Here is a 22,774-nt window from a genome sequence, read left to right as displayed (position 1 = left end):
GGCAATATTAGCCTTACCACAGGAGATGTCACAATTGCTTCAGGTGGGTTAGTGCACACAGTATTTGTGAGCTTCTAGATGTCATGTGATGCACTGTTTCCCTATAAATCCCTGGACTGAGACAGCTGTGGCACACATGCAGCAATGGCATGGAGAGGCCAATGGATCCACATGTTGAGCTTTGCTCTGAGTGTGAGCATCATATGGACTTCACCCGTGATTCATGAGCCAGAAGACGTGCACTATGCTGAGGTCTGTGTGTCTGTTGTGTCCTGTCCTTACGTATCCTGTCCTTTTGTCCATTTGTCCATTTGTTAACTTGTGTGAATCAGGCATGTTTTATTAGTCATTGAGAAACTAATGAATTTCAGTTACCTATCTCTGAGTGAGTTTTATGAATGTGGTTTTTGAATGCATGTCTGCCATACGAAGCAATTTTTAAGATTTGCGATTTGCATAATTTGTAAATGTTAGAACTCAGCATTTAAATACACAAATCAAAGCACTGAACCACTAAATATCGTCAGTCAACTCATAGAGCATGCGCCCAAATATGCATATAAGTTCAGTAGTTCACTGGACTTACTGTAAACATTTTCTCCAAGACACAATGCAAATATTGAAGGTGTGTAAAACAGGTCTACTTGAGGAAATTCTATCAGATGCCACTGAGTGGGAGACCTCGAAGCCCAAGAGGCTTGAGCAGCCTAGACGTGAATTTAAGGAAGATGCAGAATTTTTTTGGTCTGAAGGAAACTGGGCAACTCACCCCAGAGACCCTCCTGGTAATGAAAGAACCTCGGTGTGGGGTCCCTGACGTGGAGAACTTCAGCTTTTATCCTGGTCGACCTAAGTGGAGGAATCATACAGTCACATACAAGTGAGTCTCACCATTTTATGCCAAACACTAGCCTAGCTTTATCCTTCACTAAATTCACTGAGTACTTTGTGGTCTGGCAACATTACACTGAACACAAATTGAGCAAGCACTGTTCATTTGCATTATATATTTAAATTCTAATGAAAGTGTTTGGCTCACTGGAGACAATTTCATAGTGTGAGGTTAATAATGAATGAAATCAAACATGACTGGTTTGCCTCCACTAGCCGTAGTGCTATAACTTGACATTTCATTTTGAGTACCTAATCTAGATTTATTTATAAAGTCAAACCAATTCAACACAAGTTCTCATTTTCCATGATGACCTGGCCAAGAGGCATCAGCAAGAGTAAAGAGACACATACAGTACATACAGTATACTAAACAATATGACATACATATGCTACCACAAAACAGGACAATATTCTTTGTAAAAAGTGTACAAAAGTGTAGAAATAGCTTTTTGATTACCATGTACAATAATAGCTTGTTGCCATATTCGTGTGAATATGTTAAACTATGTGAGAGTAGATCTGTGATAAACTGCCAGGTTTGATAATGATCCTTCAATGCGCTCAGGAGATACAACACAGACACAGTATTTTTGAGCAGTATTTCACATATGACTCCATGCAATCTCAACCTTTGACCTTGAGGGATCTTAAGCACTTAATCGTTTCCTGTTCCATGTTTGACACATTGCTGGGAATTAAATTCCATAACTTTTAGTGACTACTTGACAAAAGGTTTCTTTTTTTGGAACATCCTTCATTACACTCTCAAGAGTAAACTAATATAACCCTGTACAATTCCTGACATACATTTTCACCATGCCTTTCATTCGTTGTTCAAGCCTGTGTTGTAAACGTCTGGGGTTATGGAGACTGGTAAGTTGATTTACAAAGTCTGTTCATAAGTCAGGTCCCTGCATGTTTTACTGAACTCTCCATTTCCACAGGATTGCAAAATACACCACCAATCTACGTAAGGAAGAAGTGGAGCACTCAGTACATGTGGCCTTGAAAATGTGGAGTGATGCAGCAGACCTGAACTTCATCAAAGTGGACCAGGACAAAGCAGACATAGTCATCTCTTTTGCATCCAAAGGCAGGTTTGCGTAAACTGAATCCACACATTGATCTTTACCTGACGGTTCTCTGTACTGTGAGCCTCACTCCCCTTTCAGGTTGTTGTCAGTATTGCAGCGTCTTGATGACACTGTTCTCCCTCGTCTTGCAGTTCATGGAGACTTCTTCCCCTTCGATGGCCCTAAGGGTGTGCTGGCTCATGCCTTTGAGCCTGGAGACGACATGGGTGGAGATGTCCACTTTGATGATGATGAAATTTGGACTGTGGATCACAGTAAACCAGGTCAATAAATATTGTGTTTGACAGTAGCAGAGCTGTGAGTTTTGATGTAAAACCCTCTAACAGGTCCCTCTCCCTGTCACAGGCTTCAATCTGGTTACTGTGGCTGCCCATGAGCTTGGTCACTCACTCGGCCTGTCACACTCGAGAGACCCCTCTGCCCTTATGCATCCTAAATATAAAAAGCTTTCTTTAGTCAGCCCCAGACTGCCAAGAGATGACACATTGGCAATTCAGATACTCTATGGTGAGCATAAGCCTGACAATGGGGGCAATAAACACAAATGGTTGTGCTATAATTTTGCCTAAACCAATACTTACCTCTGTTATGGGCCATAGGAAAACGCATCAAGAAACCGGTAACACCAACCATCCCTAAAAAGTGCCATCCCAATTCTTCTTTTGATGCCGTGGCTATGCTTGGGAATGAAATTCTTTTCTTCAAGGGCAGGTTTATAAATCTTCATGGTTTGACTTATTGAAAATGAAACTGGAAAACAAATAACAGTCATGCTTAAAATGTCTATACTCAAATGTTGGTACTAGTTACATGTGGCTGAGGACAACGTGGATGAGGCACTGGAGCAGAGTGAGAGAGGGCTTCATCAGAACATTCCTCCCCAGTGTGCCATCCTCTGTGGACGCTGCTTATAACATCCCACAAACTGGTGGCACCATCGTCTTCACAGGTGAAGTGGTTTGACAGACTCCATTCCTACTCCATCCATATACAGTACATGATCCAGAGAACTGTTTTATGACTTTAGAGTCGATAAGAACCCACCAACAAGGAAGTTGGTGGTTAAGTAGTGTGTGTGTGTGTGTGTGTGTTCTTTACTGACTTAACCTGCCATCATGTTTCAGGTCTTAAATACTGGATGGTTCAGAAGCTGAAGATGAAAAGTCATGGCAGCTCAATCTATGATTATGGATTCCCTACAACAGTGAAGAAAATAGATGCTGCTGTTCATTTGACAGAATACAGGAAAACATATTTTTTTACAGGAACTGTTTATTACAGGTGAGTATAGGTAACTATTTCCATTTCCTATCTAGTAATACATGATAGAACATTTTAAATATGGATGAAAAAGAGAAGATGAATGCAGCACTATTGTTTTGTTGGACTGTAGTTTTACTACTTCAAGCTTCTGCTGCTGAAGTCTGCCATCTAGTGAGGGCTACAAGCTTCTACTGCTGAAGTCTGCCATCTAGTGAGGGCTACATGTACAAGCTTCTACTGCTGAAGTCTGCCATCTAGTAAGGGCTACAAGCTTTTGCTGCTGAAGTCTGCCATCTAGTGAGGGCTACAAGCTTTTGCTGCTGAAGTCTGCCATCTAGTGAGGGCTACACGCTTTTGCTGCTGAAGTCTGCCATCTAGTGATGGCTACAAGCTTCCGCTGTTGAGGTCTGCCATCTAGTGAGGGCTACAAGCTTCTGCTGCTGAAGTTCCATGTCTGTTTTGTTTAACAGATATGATGAAGCTCGGGGTACAATGGATTCTGGATTTCCCCGAAAAATACAGCATGGTTGGCCAGGTATTGGGGATAAAGTAGATGCAGCCATTCGATTCAGAGGTAAGACTCTTTCCCACTTTACAGTACTGTAGGTCTATCCAAATACACTCAATACACTATTTACATCCTCATATATTTAAATATATACAGCAGGGCTTTTAGTATCAAGGGCTTCTTGACTGTGTATTGACTGTATGCTAACTATATTATGTTGCATTGTTTTGTTTTTCAGAGGGAAGCATTACTTTTTTCTCTGGGCCAAAGGCATATCATTTTGATTATATAGAGGGAAGAGTTACTTACACTATCAAAGCAAATGTATGGCTTGGCTGCTGAACATATCCAGATAGAAAAATCACTATTTATTTTTGTTGCCAGAAGTGGTTACTGATTATTTATTTATCTTTACTTATTTACTTTTGATTGAATGAATAATCGGTAAGGACACATGAATTATCATGAATTCATGCAGGCATTACTTCAATCCTTAATATCTCATGAATTATTGGGGAATTGACATGAGTTCATAGTCTATCATTCGTGACCTCATGCATGAACAACACATCAACTAAAGCATTTAGGTACGGTGGGTGCATCATTATAAATTATGGATTCAATCGATTATAAACTCAATTCCTGATGAATAAGATATTAAGGAATGAAGTAATACATAAATCATTAATTAATTAATGGGTGAATTTATGATTATTCATGTACCCTTACCGTAAAGTGTTACCAAATAATCTGTATTGTTTGTATGTAAACCATATTTAAATATGTTAAATATAGCATAAGACTATTCCACTGAATTTAACTCATTCATTCTTACAGAGTCATAGTTTGTATATGTTCTTATTCTAAATATTTATATATGTCATTGTATGTCGCCTTAGTAAAACATCTGCTAAACATAAACATAACCATATATATTTCTGGTACACATCAATATGTGTCATATATGTTGAAAAATACTTTCAAATAAAGACCAGCAAGAAAAAGGAAAAAAAAAGATCTCTGTTGCTCAATTGTTATGCCTGCCTGGTTAGGCATGCGTCTCTCACACACTGATTGATTTATGATTTATGACATCTCTCATTTTGGAATGTAAATGCCTCTGATTGCCTGGATCAAACATGACTGGCTGATAAGCATCCAGCCCATCACACTGCAGAGACAGAAATCTGGACTGGTGACAGGCTAGCCCTAGAGCCAATGCTACGCAAACAGGGAAGCAAGTCAAAGCAGGACATACAAGCAATATATCACAGCAAGAATTGTTGGCACAGACAAAAAGACATAGAGTTACGTCTCATCTGGATATGTTATTCAATTATTTTATGTGTGGGTGTGTGCTGCTGATCTCTGTGCCTATTTGCTCATTATCATTAGCCACCATGATTTGTCTTGAACAAAAGTTCTTTCATGAGGGGTATTCTATAAAGCAGTGCTGATCTCCAAACAACATGTCACTTAAGACACAATAGCTGCTCAGTAGCCTATACAGCGTTCTTTTAGAGATCAGCGGTTACCCCCAAGATCCCCAAGTTGCCCCGGTTAGCCAATTACTTTGTAGTTCAGCCCTCTGTTCTGTCCTGCATATATTGTAAACATGTCAGTCAGAGAAAACAATCACAGTGTTCTTCAATGCTCAATCAGTGTGAAATGTCATAAAACTGGGATTGGCAGTGAGAGAAAGTGGAACAGAACTTTATGTCCAATATTTCAATATGTGATTTAATGTTCTGCATTATGTCCAATATTCCAATATGTGGTTTAATGTTCAGCATTTCTCATTAGTAGGTCACTTTGACTTTAAAAGTAAGATTCTGTGTAATGACTGTATGATATCTGTACTGTCCCTGTGTATATCTGTGTGTGACTGTATTTAGAGATAAGCGAGAATATTATGACTGCAGTGTTTCACTGTTCTGCATGGCTGCGTCAGTAGCTATCTGCTCCTGATTGTATAAGTATATACTCTTGGTCTCTGCATTTATCCCAATCCGTGAATTAGTGAAACACACTCAGCACACAGTGAACACACAGTGAGGTAAAGCACACACTAATCCCGACGCAGTGAGCTGCCTGCAACAACAACAGCGCTCAGGGAGCAGTGAGGGGTTAGGTGCCTTGCTCAAGGGCACTTCAGCCATTCCTACTGGTCGGGGTTCGAACCGGCAACCCTCCGGTTACAAGTCCTAAGCCCTAACCAGTAGGCCACAACTGCCCCTATGGATTGCCAGGTTGCCAGATTGCCAGGTTGCCAGGTTGATCAGAGTCTGAGTCAGTGTAGTCCACGTGAGATGGGATGACCAACGGCATCTCCCGTCAGCCTGGAAGGATACTAACTCTACTAACCCTAACTCCTTGTCTAGTTAGAGCAGCTGATGGATCTTTAGGTGAAGTCATGCTGTCTCTCCCTCGATGTGCATCATTGTAAATAAAACTCTGTTCCTGATTTTTTATACTATTGGTCTGACTGGGTCTCTATTCATCTGTGGTATCAAAATTAGCATCAGCAGTCAGGTACAACCACAAATCAGAAAAAAAGTTGGGACTGTAAAATGCAAATAAAAACAGAATGTGATCATCTACAAATCTTGTAAACCCACATTTAGCTGCAGAAAAAAGGACATAGACAACATATCAAATGCTGTAGTTAAATTAACAATGAACAGTTTTTAAAAGTTGGTAAGACTATAGAATAGAATATTAGAAATAGCAATAATAAACAATAATGTCAATGCAATTAATAGTCTAATGAAAATAAACAATGAAAATAAACAAATACTATAATATACTATAATATAATATACAAACCATAACTCATGAGAAAGGCTTTATTAACTAAGTGCATGCTGAACAGATACATTTTGCCTTTAGACCACTCTTGAAAGACCCCAAAACTATCAAAGGAACTGAGAGCACTGGGCAACTCATTGCACGGCGGGGCTAATGTTCTTCTCACTTGATCTTGAGTCATTATAGTCACTTGAGTCATGGAATCCACTATCTTGAAATCTCCTGGCTTCTTCTTATAACCTTTTCTTTTTACCTTTTCAAGAATGAATGCGACTCTAACCGCTTAACATACAGACATGTTGAAATAACTGTTCTGAAGGTCTGGAGTGGGACAAGAGAGTTATTATTTCAGATTTTTTTTTAAGTTTATACTTTTTGAGAAATAGGGGATTAAAAATGTTAAAAAGCAAATTTTTTCCCCATAGACTTGAATGGCTGTGATGTCATAATGGCCTAAAGCCAGCTGCGCTCGTTAAGCTCCCAGAGTAGTTCCCGGGGTAATCAGAACACTGGTACAGGTGTCACCTGTGAATCCAACTGTCTCCGCTTCTAATGCATACAATCTGGCGCAGGCGCGCGGGAACCTATTTTTGACCAGGGGTGCTGAATAACAAAAAGAAGGGATGCCCGACGATCCCCCCCCCCCCCCCCGGACATGTTTCGGATTTTGACTGCTAAATAGCCTACGTCATTTTAGTGCGGTGTGCGGGTGATAGCGAGACGTTTTAGAAAAGTCCTGGGCAGCCACAAATTCCAATGTTCCGCGACAGCACTCCGAGTCCACTGCGCCCACCCTAACCCCACAGAAGCGCACTTGACATCATTTCACTTCATCACTTACGAAATAAATAAATATGAAATCAATTATTAATACTAAATGAGTTTTAGAGTTAAAATCGTTCGTTTTTTCAGCTGTTTCTGCAATGCTGTGGAATGTTGATAAGTCACAGCTGAGCGGACTAACTCAGGCGTTGTTAAGCAACATCATAATAATTTTATAGGTGTAGTATATCACTTTTTAAATGACACCCTTTTCAACCTAGACCATGGTATAAGCTTTAAATATAGGCTAATAATCAGGCTGCAATGATCTCGCAAATAATTTCTGAATAGCCTAAAGTGTGTCGTCTCCACAGCAAGTGTGTCCTAATAATTTCTATCTTAGGATAGTGAAATGATTTCACTAGAAATACATTTATTAGTTTCTTTCAGCTTATCCATGGTTTTTTGAACGTGTAAATCGCATAGAATATGTAGGCCTATATCAACCGTAGGCCTACACACTTCATCGCTATCACATAGCTGAAACTACGCTACCGTTCTTACAGTAACTGACTCATGTTCACGTTGATCTCTATAACTGTTAATTTTTAGTAGCCTATATTCAAACCTATTCATAACCCTTTTTTGCTATTTGACTCATCATTTCACATACAAAAATATAAATAATGTCAGACAGCGAATTAGTAATTATTTAAAAATATATATAATCATTTTTAAAAATCTATCTCCTGCCAGCAGGGGGTGCTGCAGCACCCTCAGCACCCCCCTTCCCGCGCCCTTGATCTGGCGCTCCCTAAAACTACACATCCTGTAATTAGCTTGTGCGCATACGCAGTAGCGTTCTCCTTGCGGCATTTATTCCTATATGCCACTTCACGCTTTCCACCATCCTCTTGAAGAAAGTTTACGTTCTTGTTGTCTGGTCTTGTTGTCTGGTCCAACAAACGACGATGAAACGGACGTTTTCCTACCACACCCAAGTTACAATTAATTTGTGTTTTTAATTCGAATGGAGTGTGTGAAGTCTGTTTAAAACGACTCGGCTAATCAAGTAAGCAAGCAAGCTGGCGTTAGCTTCAAACTTGTAGCTTAGCAACATACTCGTAGATGCTACGTCTAGAGAGGACGTTAAGTTTAACTCTAGCTAGTTCGGTAATATTGGTATTACGTCGAGTAAGTTCATAACTTAAGCGATTACCGAGGATGCAGTAGGTAAGTTATATTACGTTAGCTAGACCTCGGTAACGTTTCTAGGTTTGCGGTTGTGTGCAGTGCTAAGCCTTCACACTCAAATTGACAAATTGACTCACAGTTTCCGATAGCTGGCCTGACGAGCGAAATGACCTATGGCAAACAGTCACTGGCTGAAACTTAGCCTTCGTTTTGAACTACGTTTATGGGCAGTTCCAGCGTTATGGATGTGACAATTGGACTCATTGGTAAACAAAATGCCTTAGAGTGGGGTCAAAATTGGTATCAGTGAATTAATTTGCATAACTTTTAATGCAACCTCTGTCCTCTGAATACTGAGAAATCCTCAAATTTCATATAATCAATTTCATCCTAAGAATACAAGGCATTTTATCAGCGTTATGGATGTGACATGAAATGGACACACTTTTGTGAGAGATTACAGGTTTTCTACAAACTCTGAATTTTGAAGGAAACTGGCGAAACTATGATATATGTACAATGAAGGAGACTTGAATGAACACAAAAAGTGTGTTTTTGAAAATATGCGTCATTTTCGTAATGCATTATGTAGGAAAAACTGGCGTTATGGATGTGACGGTTTCACATTATGGATGTGACGTGTCTGAACCAGTTCTCAACAAACTACATAAAACACATAATTAAGTTGTGAATTTTGATATGAAACAATTGAAATAGTAATCATGAAAAACTAGCGATGAAATTATTGCTTCCTCAGTGCCCACTAAGATCCACAGGAAGAATCAGGACAACAAGTCATTTAAAATATAAAAAATAAATTTATTTTTTTCTTTTTACTGTCATCAATTTTGGTCAGTGATTCCCAGGTTACTGAAACACCAGGGAACATGAAACATGGTGGCCACTCCCCTAAATAACTAGCCCTACCTGAACCGTTGCACCCAAGATGACAAAATATTTATGGTATGTTAGACTCAAGAGCCCGCATGAACCTAACCCATACCCACTCATTTGTGATTTGCACACATAAAGTACATGCACGCGCACATGCACACACACGCACATGCGCACACACACACACACGCACAGTCGCACACATACAGACAGGCAAGCACACACACACACATAAACACATACAGACAGGCAAGCACACACACACATACACACACACACAGACACACATGCACAAACACCCACGCACATTAATGCAGATACATAAACACACACACACAGGCACGCATACGCATGTGGGCATGCAAACACACACGCACACACAACACACACACACACATATAAACACACAAACACAGGCACGCATACGCACATGCACACACACAGACACACACACACAGACACACACACACACACTCTTATAAACAAAAGCAAACTCACATATGCACACATTTGCATGCACATGAGTTGCAGGAGTAGGAGATGGAGACAAATTGACAAGCGTGATTTATTTTTGCGAAGAGAATATGCAGGACTGAGAGGCGGTCATATTTTGTACCGCTATGCGGTACATCTAGTTTATTGCTGCCCTTACTCATGTTACTCTGTGGGTATTAGCTACAGAGGACCTGACACTTCAAATGCTGTCATATCGCGTCACATTTAAAATTAAACTGTGTTAAGCAGACGTGAACGGCAGGCTGAACAGATCTGCAACAGAACGAGGTTGCTACTGTATGTTGTTAACTCCAGCTGCAAAGTCAGCCATCTTCACCAGCTAACACGATAATCCAGTTACTGTACAACAACAGTATGACAGTTACAGGAAGATAATCGCTCAGATTTTCGTTATTAGGCCACTTGAAAATAGGCTATGGCTAGGCTAATCACTGGAGGTATTTTAATATTATGTTTGTTTTGCTAATGGTTAGGCAAGGCCTCCCTGTGGTTTTGATCAACCTAATAATCTTTGAAATGTCAATTATAAACACTACGTTGAAATGCGTTGAAACTGACATGCCACCAGAACAGACGTTTTATCGGCTTTGAGGTATAATAAAGTCCCCAGTCTTGTAAATTCACATTATGTAACATCCATAACGTCACATCCATAACGCACCATTAAAGGTTTTAAAAGTAAGAAAGGGGCACAATTTGGTCATCACACTTTACATTGATATAAATCAGCTTTGCACAGACACTATGGACATTGTCGCATCAACACTGTATGTGTAGCATAAACTTTTCCTATAAAACGTTATGGATGTGACATGGCCATGGAACTTGCTGACTTAAAAACAAAAGCCTTACAAATGTAAGGAGTTGTGCTCTTAAAGGCAAGCTGAGCATAGACATTACTCTACCATTCCCTTGTCAATCTGGAATTTGTCAAATGACACAATTTGTTTGAACATTGGGTCCATTTATCCACTTTTGAAATATGTATAATATTACCATGTGAAATATGTTGTTTCTGTATGGTTGCACACCATATTTATGATGTAAAAAGAGTGTCATTCTCCATCAAATTCAATCAGATCAGTTACAAACAATAAAATATAGACCTAAATGAAGATTTTAACAACAGTTCTATTTGCGTATGCACAACTTTTTTTTTCCATGGTAAGGATGACCTTTGCATGGAATTGCCCTTATATGAGTGGTAGGTTGTGGCGTAAAATGACTTGATTGTAGGTGTAAAAGAGGGTGCTGGGAGATGAACCCGACACAAGACTGAGGTGTACTAGTGCTGATTTAGTTAGGCAGCAATCGTCTCAGGTTGTCCGATAAGAACAGGAAGATGTCACTTTCCAAACTCTTGGTTTATTCACACATTTCAGAAACATGCCACTCATCTAGTAGATCTCTTGACATACTTGACATAAGACCGTGGTTTCTATAAACAAAATGAATAAGACATACCGAAGTATCAATAAGAGCAATAAACATATATGTGACAATAACATTATGCACATCACATACTAGTGTATTCCTGAAATAAAGCTTAATTATTCTATGCAAGCAGGAAAGAGTCTGACACTTTACGATAAGAATATAACAACTGCTCAGCTGTAGCTTACAATCTGAATATGTATAAATACCTATACATTTGAATATGTATAAATACCTTCTGTGCAGATACATATACATTATAAATGCTATTACAGTTACAGTTACTAAACTATTACAGTTACTAAATTGTGCTAATTGACATGGCAGAGGTAGACTGCAATAGGATACTGTCCCTTTAAGCCTGCACACATTACCGTGCCGCATTAAGAACACGGAGACCGCCTCTTTAAAAGCAAGCAAAGCATGCGACCGTGTCACAGATGCTCTAAGTGGGTAACCGAGTGACATCCTAGCTTGAGAGGTTTCTAAACTCCTTTTCCCCATTGGTAACTGAGGCAGTGCTTATTAATGCTAAGCTGAGTAAACATTGTATATTGAACACGCTACCGTTCCTTCAAAGAAATAACAAATGTGTCGCCACACGCGACAACAATTACACATGAATAATAATAATTATTAATTACTAACGCTTGACATGTTACTGCAGATAAGTACACAAACATATTTGCAAAGACTTACAGTCTCATGGACGCACGGTAGCAATGATAACAGAGAAATAAATGTCCTTGTAATATCCACCGAACTCGACAGGAAAAGTTCCTCCTCCACTCTGTGCAGTCGTAGATCCATCTGCCGCTGGTGCGAGGTAATTGACAGTTCTGATTGGTTCTCGAGCTGAGCACTGTCTGGCCACTAAGTTAGCACGTGAACAGTGTGCAGAATCCTTGGCCCACGCATCATGGGCTGCGCAGCTGGGTACAACTAGTTGACAGCATTTTGAACAGTAGGCTTAGCTGTTAGTTTGTTGTTCAGTTTAACATTTATCTAACAACGGTCTCTCCCCCCCCCCCCCCTTCTATTTCTGTTAGGTGCCGCTTCACTCGCTTCACCCGCTACTGGAGGATCAGGCTGACTGCAACTGCTATGGATGCTATACTGAATGGATGGCAGCACAGCACTGAATGGATGAAAGCACAACACACGTGAATTTCTAGATGAAGAGTGAATAAATGCACTTGCTTAACTGATAACAAGTTGTCAATGGTTATTTATGCAAGCTTGTGTAGCCCAAACCAGACATACCTAGGCCTAGCCAAATTTATCCTGGCTGTAGATAAAGCAGGACATGAATTTCCCAATATTTTGCCAGATTAGTAGCCTAGAAATCTAGACGCACCCTAGCGGCAGCAAATTCATTTGCTCAGCCTGTACGTCTAGTATCGAACCATAGGAATTTCGATTGGCTGACGCCGTGGACCTCATCCAATCACAGCGCTCTATTTTGTTAGAGAGTCTTAAGGCGGGCTTAACAGGATAACGACAGTCCTGCGACGGTGAACAAGGAAGGTGGCTATGGCGAACAAAGAGCGGTTGTTTGAATCGGCGTTGGCGTCAACTTTGGAGAAGTTGGACTTGTGCTTTTCTTTGAAAGTTGAGCAACACAATGCACTTAAGTCATTCCTTTCGAAGAAGGATGTATTTGCCGTTTTGCCGACCGGATACGGATATGGTCGTAGCGCTGGCCTATTGCATGCCTAGGCAGTTTGAAAGACAATTCTCTGCCCGCCCCTTGGATTAAGCGAGGTGAATGGTTCGATGCCAGACTATACATGTCAATGATATAGGATGGCCGCCAGGCTACCAGATTAGGCTAATAGTGGTTTACTGAGGTTTAATATCAATTCTCTCTGAAAGATTAAGTGATTCAATGTTTTTTTTTTCAGGAATCTCCCCACCAACATTAAGCCAGCAGCTTTCCATACACTATTGTAATTCCTCTGGCATTACATTTCTAGTTGTTATGTAGCATGCTGTTGGTGTATATTACCATTGTAAACATTATCTAGAAGATTAAAAATCAGTTTACAGTAAAGCTATTTATTGGCTACATTTTGGTGCCCCCTCTGTCCCTTGGTGCCCTACGCACAGTGCGTGATGCGCGTGGTGGTAGCGGCGGCACTGCCAACAGAGAGTGATTAGGAGAGGAGTTACATGTGTCGTCTTTGGCTGATTGCAGACCAGGCGTGCTGCAGAATTCTGAATCAGTTGTGACGATCTTACTACACAAGCAGGCATGCCAGCTAACAGTGAATTACAATAGTCTAGTTTGGAGATATCCATTGCCTGTACGAGAAGTTGTGTGGAATTTTGTGTCAGATAAGGTCTGATCTTCCTAATGTTGTAAAGGACAAATATAAGCGACATGATTTTGCAATTGAGGCTACATGCTCAGAAAAGTTAAGTCGGTCGTCAATTATGACGCCTAAGTTACGTGCTGATCTAGTTGGGGTCAGTGAAGATGATAGCCTAGAAATCTAGACGCACCCTAGCGGCAGCCAGGGCTAGTCTAGCAACTCTCCGTTGGCTTGTGAGCTGGAAAAATTAAATCAGGCCAATCAAATTATGTATAGAGACGTTAGGCGGGCTTAACATAATGATTGATGGCAGAGTTGCAAACGGTTTGGCTTGAATTCCCTGCTACTTGAAAACAAAGAAGATGGATGTTGCTGTTGGCGAACAGCGTGACACGAGTTAAGCTTTTTTTAAGTTGGCAAAAGTTTGAACTAGCCAACTAGCTCCGCTGGTGGGAAAACGCATGGGTCTCATAGCGCTGTCCTATTGCGTGCAGAGGGAATTTGAAAGACAACCAATTATCCCGCCCCTCGGACTGAGCACTGCCACTGCTCGTCAGGCTATGAAAATGAGTTAAGGTGGATGTTAATCTGTTGGGGAATAGCTGTGGAAACACCAAAAGCTCTGTTTTTGAGAGATTAAGCTGAAGGTGCTGCTGATCCATCCAGACTGAAGTCCTCAGGTGGGAAAGATGGGTAAAGTTACGTACCGTCTGCATAGCAGTGATAGTCAAATCCATGACACTACTAGGAAGTGGTGTAAATAGAGAAAAGCAGGGGCCCTAATACTGATCCCTGAGGCACACCTGTGGTGAGTTCATGAGACTTTGATACCTGTCCCTGCCAAGACACACTGAAAGAATGTCCTTTAAGATGCAAACCAGTCAAGAGCTTTCCCAGAAATTCCCAGTAGTGTAGAAAGGAGAATGTCATGTATCAAAGAGTGCAGATTAGTCTAGTAGAATTAATACTGATGACTGAGCAGAGGACTTAGCTACTCTCAATGCTTCAGTCACAGACAGAAGAGCAGTTTCAGTAGAATCCAGAGACCACTTTCTCCAAAATCTTAGACAAAAAAGGAAAAAGTGAGACAGGTCTGTAGTTCTTTACATCAGTTGGATTAAGTGTACTCTTCTTTAGCAAAGGCATAACCAGGGCCGGTGGAAGGCATGGGCGCCAAACTACCAGGGGCGGCAGAGCGTGGCGAGCTATAGGCTACAACATTGAAAACACATTGATTGTCAAATAATGACATAGACGGTTTAAATGCGGGAGCAGTAAGTAATTCATTTTCAGTAATATCGGTTAAATAACAGTCATGAATGAGATGTTCAAAGCATAGTGCTGCAGTATACAGAAAAGTGCACAGGTTGAAAAACTTTTCTCCCGCGTATGGGTGCTGATCTTCAGCCTGAATCGTCAGGTTGCTAGCGGTGGAACGTAGCAGAGGGATGACAATGTAAAATCTGAATCTCACCATGTAATGTCACCGAATCAGGGGAGCAATGAGCTTGTTTCCACGCAATAAGATGGTCCTATTGCGGGGTGATATGAGAAAGCGACACTCGAAGTGCATTCCTAATGTCACGTTGTCTGTATAATAGCCTGTAATAATAATATGTTTATGTTACGTGAAAAGCCTAATTGCAATCGCAATTGTACGGAGTAGTACGGAGCCCCTAAGGGGACATGAGCAAAATAAAATCTGAAGTTTAGTTTCATGTGCTCATGCGAAACTTTCATGTGCTCACGTGAAACTTTCATGTGCGCACACGAAAGTTTCATGTGAGCACATGAAAGTTTCACATGAGCACATGAAACTAAACTTTAGATTTTATTTTGCTCCCCTTAGGGGCTCCGTACAATTGTCCCGCAACATTTTTTATTTTATTTTTCCTTGCTATCCAGTAGCGCTGGAAAATAGCAACGTTGAAACCAGCCCTGATCTGCACGCTGCAGCCAGGGGCTTCTGCGAAGGTAGCACACAGTCGAAAGTGGCACACAGTCTATGAATATGGGGGGCAACATATTCCTATTTCGCCCAGGGCGCAGGATCCGCAGGATTGCCTTCCGCCGGCCCTGGGTGTAACCCTTGCCTGTTTGAAAGAAGAAGGAACTATTCCAGAACCAAGTGAAGTATTACACACATGCGTGACTGCCGGTATAAGAGCAGGTGCGATAGACTGCAGATGTTTACCATTGTGCTGCTTCACCTCTTCATTTAATAACATTCTATAAATGTTTAGGAATTGAGGTTGAGGAACGGACCAGTTGGTAAAGTTTTAAGAAAGAAATGTTGACCCATTCTTGCCCAATATAGGATTTCATCTGTTCAACAGTCTGGGGTCTTCATAATCATGGATTGCAGACAGGCCATTTTAGCACCTGGACTCTTCTTCTAGAGCCATACTGTTTAATTATGTGCAGAATTAATTTTTTTTCTCCATTGTTTTCCTGAAATATTCAATGTATTCCCTGAAAGAACATATAGTCTGGATGGCAGTATATGTTGCTCAATACAGTACATCATTCAGAATTGATTGTGCCTTGCCAGATGTGCAGTATGCCCATGCCATTGGCTTTAGCACTAATCATAGATGCTGGTTTTCAAACTGAGCACTTTAACAAGTTGGGTACATTTGATAATTGGATTGTCCCTTTCCTCTTTAGCCCAGAGGAGTCCATGATTTCCAAAAGAATTACAAATTTTGATTGGTCTAATCACAGGACTTTACCTCATTCCATCTTAAATGAGGTCAGGCCCACATAAGACCTGGCATTTCCGGCAACTCCACATCTTTATTATTATTATTTTAATACCCAATCATGGTGCCAGTTGTCCTTCTTACTTTTGAAATGTGTAGTATATATTTTCCATTAAAATAGCCAAATTAGTCATTTTCAACATTTAACATGTATCTATGTCCTTTTTGCAGCTAAATATGGATTTACAACATATGCAAATTATCACATTCTGTTCTTTTTTCATTTTACACAATGTCCCGACTTTTTCTGATTTGGCGTTGTAGTTTGAAAAAGAGAAAAAACTGTTTGCTTTGCATTGCATTAGCCTTGTCATCACAAATGAACTTTTCTACCTATCTATCCTCCTGGTGCCTGAGGCTCCTCTTGTCAGTTCTGTTGGCTGCAGTGTCCTTGATCGTCAACAGTCATCCACTATTTCTTTCTCTACCGTGTGGAACAATGTTGTCTTTGACTTTGGCCATCCATGCTTTTGATGTCCTTCACTCATTCTGTTTCTGGTTTCTTTTTACAGTGATGACTCATGGGCCCAATGCCAAGCCTCCTCTCTAGAGGACTGGTTTTCTCTGATTATTTTCCCTAAGACGACTGCAATCCCTGTAAGTGAGCTTCGCCTGATATATTGGTGTTTGCCCCACACGCAACCCCCAACATTGAAGGGCAGGTGTTGCTTTTCATCTGGCCTCTATACTCTGAAACCTGCCCACCTTGGTTGGACGTATTGTGGGTATAAACCCCACTGGTATAGCCCTCAGAGTCCTGGAGGCATGCAAACCTCCCCATGACAACAAGATAACAACACAAGAGGAACACAACATGTTAAAGCATGTCTTATTGACTTAAAAGCCTTCCTATGTGATGTAATCGGGACTAAATGGTGTGGGAATACACCCACTCTTATTGGATGGAGGCAGTGCTCGAAGTGGGCCGATACTCACCAGTACACAGTACCGCCACTTCTACATTTTACTCTTAAGTGTTTGTTCCTGCGCTTTTTCTTGTGTACTGGCAGTTCTCCTAAGTAGCCGGTAGTCTTTTCTGTCATTTCCAAATCAGGCTCCGCGTGCCCTCTGGGGCTAATTAAGTAAACTGCATTTCCCAGCAGTGTGGCACTATGTGACACTCACCTATTACCCCAAACTGTACTCTACTTGTGCAGCTTTCTATCGTCACGAGGTAACAGAATCATCACCGCACGTTATCCTTAATTGAGCTGCTCTGACTGGAGGTAATGCTCTTATGTGCATCTTAAAATGTCTACCAGCCTAGAACTTTTAATCAAAACACTTCAACACCAGCATAAGTAACATGTTTAAAAACTATTGCTTGTTAAGGGGGAACACATTTAATGAAGCATTTGGGAACACACTGGATAAACTTGAAAGCAGAGGAATGTTCGATTGCTGTTGCTCCATGACCTGGCAATGTGTGCATCCATGAGAAGCCGTTTTAATGTTTAATGGCTAAACATCAGATATGGCAAGCCATTTGCATTTAGAATTATGCCTAAAAGCAATGAAACTACAGATATTGATAATACAGTGAAATATGGTTTAATTTCACATACAAAATTGTCTTATGAATTGAAAATAGCAATTTAATGTTTTCAACCACTGGTTTGGGCATTTTGTTCCCTTTATTTTCTTCTTGGAGTACACCAGAATGCTTTATTTACACGTTAAAATCCCACATTTTTCTTCTGGGGGATGCTCCCAGATCCCCCTACAGGGGTTTACTTTGCAAATATGTAACCTTTTTCAGCCCTTCTCAGTTTGCAGGTCTTTAAATAGGCCTCAGCAGTAAGCACACTGTGATTCATCACCAACATCTCTTAGTATCTTTTATTCACTGTAGAATTAAGAATATAATCGCTTATTTAATGTCTCAATAAAAAATACACCGTGAAAAATACACCGTGCTATACATGGGAATGATGAGTACCAGCACCTTTTTTTCTCCACTTTCACTTTTCAAGCACTGTCTGGAGGGACATCTAGAATGCAGTCATGAACAAACTTTCTTCTCTCTTAAACATATCTGAATTACTTCTTTAGAAGAGTAGCCTATGCATGTGCTGACAATGACAAAAAATTTGACTCGGTTAATAAAAGGACAAATCTTTGTCACACCCTGAATGTTTTTAAAGGTCAGCTTCCCCCATCAGGTCAGAGCCTGTTTCAACAGTGAGAGGAATGTACAATCTCTCGTCATCTTTGTTTTCTTGTTCTTTTCCATATGCACCCCAGGCCATGTGCTCTGCTCTGCTCTATATAAGGATGAGATGGACATTGAGGATGCAGTGTGCAAGCATGGAGGTGTGTGTGACTACTCTACTGCTGCTGGTGTGTGCAGCCTGGAGTGAGGCTGCCCCCGTTTCCATCTCCATGGGAGACACAGCTGCATCTGAAGATGATCAAACTTTGGCTGAGGTGAAACAAGCATTCATGATACTGTATGGGCAACATGTGTCCTGATTCATTAATCAATTATGCATGCAGATATAGGTCAGGGACTAATATAGCTTATTCTGTTACTGAATGCTTTCCACTTGCCTGTTCTGCCTTAGACTTTTTTGCACATTTCAGGTCCTCTGCTGTAGTTTGTTATGACATACTGTAGCACATGAATGTATACCTTTTTTGTTCACATACATTCACACAGACATTGCTCTCGCTTGTTCTCTACTCGCCAGGACTATCTGGAGCGCTTCTTCCTAGATGTCGGGACTTCAAATGGAACTATCATGAGGAGTGTGACAGAAAATGCTTCTTTCAAAGACAACCTGGAGGCGATGCAGTCTTTCTTTGGCCTGGAAGTGACAGGCACACTGGATAAGAACACCATTGAGGTGATGAAGGCGCCCAGATGTGGTGTCTCTGATATCAGCAGATACGGGCACTTTGCTGGACGCCCAAAGTGGGAGAAGAAACTAATTACCTACAGGTAAACAGAAGTTGATCACAAACATTATGGTACAGTTGTGCTAGTTGTGTGTGCACCAGTATTCACACTGCACATTTTTCTTTATGCTATCGTAAGGTCTGAAAGCGGTAAGAAAAATACACCCGTTGGTTTTGTGTAGACGTAAGCTCACAGGACACCCATGTCATATAATACAATAGAACTGTGACAGCTAGCATTTCACATACATCCAGCCGTGTGCATGTACATGCCTGTTGATAAGAAGTGAGCTGGGGTCTCAAAGCAATGCATGTGGCTGCATTACAGGATAACTATTTACACCCGTGATCTGAGTCAGAGAGAGGTGGACTACACCATTGGCCAGGCCTTCAAACTGTACAGTGATATCATTCCTCTGGACTTCAAACAGATCACCAGTGGCACTGCTGACATCATGATCCTCTTTAAAGGCAGATGTGAGTACTTAAAATAAGGGCATCACGCTTGAGCTCAACAATGTGCTTAGTGAAATACTACAGGATCTTCATCATTTCTCCAACTGTATACCAGTACAATTAAGATGGTCCGGGGTCAAAATTGTATTTCCTAACTCTGTATTGTGGCTGTGACAGTACCTGCCATGTTGACTGTCCTCCATATGCCCTCCACTGCATTGTAGATCATGGGGACTTCTGGCCTTTTGATGGTAGTGGAGGTGTCCTGGCTCACGCCAGCTCTCCTGGTCAGGGTGAAGGTGGTGACACCCATTTTGATGATGATGAGAACTGGACCCTGACGTCTCGAGGTGACTACCTCTGTCCCACTGTTTTACCTGCCCTTCACTCTTACAGGAAATGGCTTCCCTACAAAAGAGTTCTTTATCCTCTGCCTCTCATTATAACAAGTTATTGTTGTTTATTCTATTATTGTAGTTATTATTGTTATTATAAGTTATTGTTTTATCCTCATCTTCTTTGGCTATGGTTGTTTAGCAATGGCAAAAGAAGAATAACAGGAAATCCTTGAAAGGTCCACAGCTCCCTGGGATTGACTGTTTTCTGTGCTCCCCTCTACCCCTGCCCTCTCAGGAGTGAACCTGCTTTTGGTGGCAGCTCATGAGTTTGGTCATGCACTGGGACTGGACCACTCCAGGGACAGAAGTGCCCTCATGTACCCCACCTACCAATATGTCAGCACTAATGGATACAAGCTGCCTGACGATGACCGGCGAGGAGTTCAGAGTTTGTATGGTACTGACATATTTAATCATATCATATCACATCATTAAATCATATTTTATTAAATCATATTGCATTACGTGAGCCTCACCTTTTATCAAAAATTCTAGGTACTCGGAAAGGTACCGCTCCAGACCCTACACCCCCTCCTCCTAAACCAAAGCCAAGGCCAAGGCCAGGCCCAAAACCAGGCCCAAGACCAGACCCAAAACCAGACCCAAGACCAGACCCAGCTCCAGCTCCTGGGCCCAACCCCAAAGATGAACAGTGCAGCCGCAGTCTAGTGTTTGATGCTGCCACCTCCATCAATGGCGATCTCTATTTTTTCAAGAATGGGTGAGAGACAAGAAAAGGTTACATTGGTTAAATTAGTCTGTGTGTGTCTGTGTGTGTGTGTGTGTGTGTGTGTGTGTGTCTGTGTGTGTGCGGCGCGCACTAAATGTATACAGTTGAATATTTCTTCAGATATTATTGGAGAAGAAGTAGAATGATCAGAGGAATTCCTTTAATCAAAGTGCAAACAACATGGCCACAGATCACTTATGTGGATGCAGCTTGTGAAATTCCTTCGAAGGCAGTATACCTCTTCCAAGGTGGGTATCCAGGCTCCACATACACTGATGAATCAGGAATTATTGTCGATTAAAAGTCTAATGTTTGTTGACACGGCATCTTCACAGGCAACAAATTCTGGAAAATAAACCCGCGAGACAAAACCATTTTGCCAGGTTATCCAAAAACATTAAGCAGCTTGGGCTTCGCCTCAAGTGTGGACAAGATAGATGCTGCACTGTACGAGCCCCTCACAAAGACCATTTTCTTTTATAAAGGAGCACAGTATTGGAGGTATGTGACATATGTTATTCCCAAATAAAAAGTATCTCTATTTACAGAACAAATCATAACACCACTAACTGTCCTACATGATTGCAGCTATAATCCCAGAAGAGAACAAATGTACAAAGGATACCCAAGGGCTTTATCTGTGGGCTTCCCTGGAATTGGTAACAAAGTGGACGCAGCTTTTGAGAATTACGGTAAGGAATATTTCAAATACGCCATTGAAACAATGAGTGCCTCCCTCAGGGCAGTAAACGCATGACACCTCTCTCTTCCAGGTTACCTTTACTTCTCCAACGGCGCGAGGCAAGTGGAGTACAACTACCCCTACTTGAGAGTGCAGCGCACCCTCCTCAACTATGGGTGGCTCAACTGCTACTAGTAGTAGATCCCACCACATGACAAAACATCACTTAATACATCCAGCAGCTTGTAAATTTGAATTGAATTGAACCGTTCAATGCTTCACTTAAGGGTAGAGGAGAGATAGACTTCTCTGCATAGCCTGTCTGCCTCTCCACCTTCTCCATGTTTTTGTACGGACTGTCCACTAGCCTACTGTTTTACTGCTACACTGTTTACATGCTATATTAGCACATATGCACACCCCCTCCCTCCCACTGCCTGCATTGTGGCGGTACATAATACCTAATACTTTATACTTAATACTTGACCAATGGCTGTAACCCTATTACTTCAACCTATTCTTGCACTGATATAGTTTTTATTTAGTTTTGATATTACTTTGTCTACATTATTCTCTTATATGTCCATATTTATTTTATGCTGGTCTCTAGACTTTATTCTTGCACTGTTGCACCTATTTGCACCATCACCATGACACTCACTCTCATAGAGCACCTTACCATGCATACAGAATTACAGGCTCAGTCCCTGCCCTGTCACTGCAAGTGCCTCATGCTTGATCCTCCTTAAGCACACTATGTGGATATTTAGTATTTTAGTATTTTTTATCTTCTACTGCCTCTTGTGCAGTATATTTATACTTATTTTACTTTTTCTGCTGTAAGTGCATGTTGCGTGTTATGTTTGTATGCTACTGAGACCTTGAATTCCCCCTTGGGGATCAATAAAGTATCTATCTATCTATGTATCTATCTCTATCTATCTATTAGATAGTGGGAAAATGCCTAACCAATCAGAGCAATGAAATAGCTTAATAGCTGTATAAGTATAAGTATATATACTCTTTTGAGACGGTGAGGGAAATTTGGTTTCTGCATTTATCCCAATCCGTGAATTAGCGAAACACACTCAGCACACAGTGAGGTGAAGCACACACTAATCCCGGCGCAGTGAGCTGCCTGCAACAACAGGGGCGCTCAGGGAGCA

At 41.1% G+C, this 22,774-nt stretch overlaps 1 protein-coding gene across 1 annotated transcript; it reads left to right on the top strand.

Annotated features, from left to right (window-relative positions):
* The first annotated feature begins 157 nt into the window (after positions 1-157).
* On the top strand, positions 158-22,529 carry LOC143122245 (uncharacterized). The gene is made up of 20 exons (XM_076283103.1): positions 158-252; positions 639-880; positions 1,839-1,987; positions 2,120-2,251; positions 2,334-2,495; positions 2,588-2,699; positions 2,795-2,937; positions 3,113-3,269; positions 3,722-3,825; positions 3,998-4,083; positions 18,689-18,871; positions 19,135-19,385; positions 19,671-19,819; positions 20,023-20,148; positions 20,432-20,593; positions 20,692-20,917; positions 21,047-21,174; positions 21,262-21,427; positions 21,515-21,618; positions 21,700-22,529. The coding sequence occupies exons 1-20, from the start codon at positions 172-174 to the stop codon at positions 21,801-21,803; spliced, it is 2,967 nt and encodes a 988-aa protein (XP_076139218.1). The 5' UTR covers positions 158-171; the 3' UTR covers positions 21,804-22,529.
* Positions 22,530-22,774: the final 245 nt, after the last annotated feature.

The sequence above is a fragment of the Alosa pseudoharengus genome, unplaced genomic scaffold, assembly GCF_046254945.1.
Source record: "Alosa pseudoharengus isolate Yale_2024_CS ecotype anadromous, Long Island Sound unplaced genomic scaffold, YU_APseudo_1.1 YU_APseudo_1.1_scf_13, whole genome shotgun sequence".
Taxonomy (NCBI): Eukaryota; Metazoa; Chordata; class Actinopteri; order Clupeiformes; family Clupeidae; genus Alosa; species Alosa pseudoharengus.
The sequence above is the reverse complement of the archived record's forward strand: the minus strand, read 5'-3'. Positions and strand labels throughout refer to the sequence as shown.

Coding starts and splice junctions, on each gene's coding strand:
- LOC143122245 (XM_076283103.1), top strand. CDS start 172: ATGTTGAGCTTTGCTCTGAGTGTGAGCATCATATGGACTTCACCCGTG. Junction 881..1,838: donor AATCATACAGTCACATACAA/GTGAGTCTCACC, acceptor CCATTTCCACAG/GATTGCAAAATACACCACCA. Junction 21,175..21,261: donor GGCAGTATACCTCTTCCAAG/GTGGGTATCCAG, acceptor GCATCTTCACAG/GCAACAAATTCTGGAAAATA.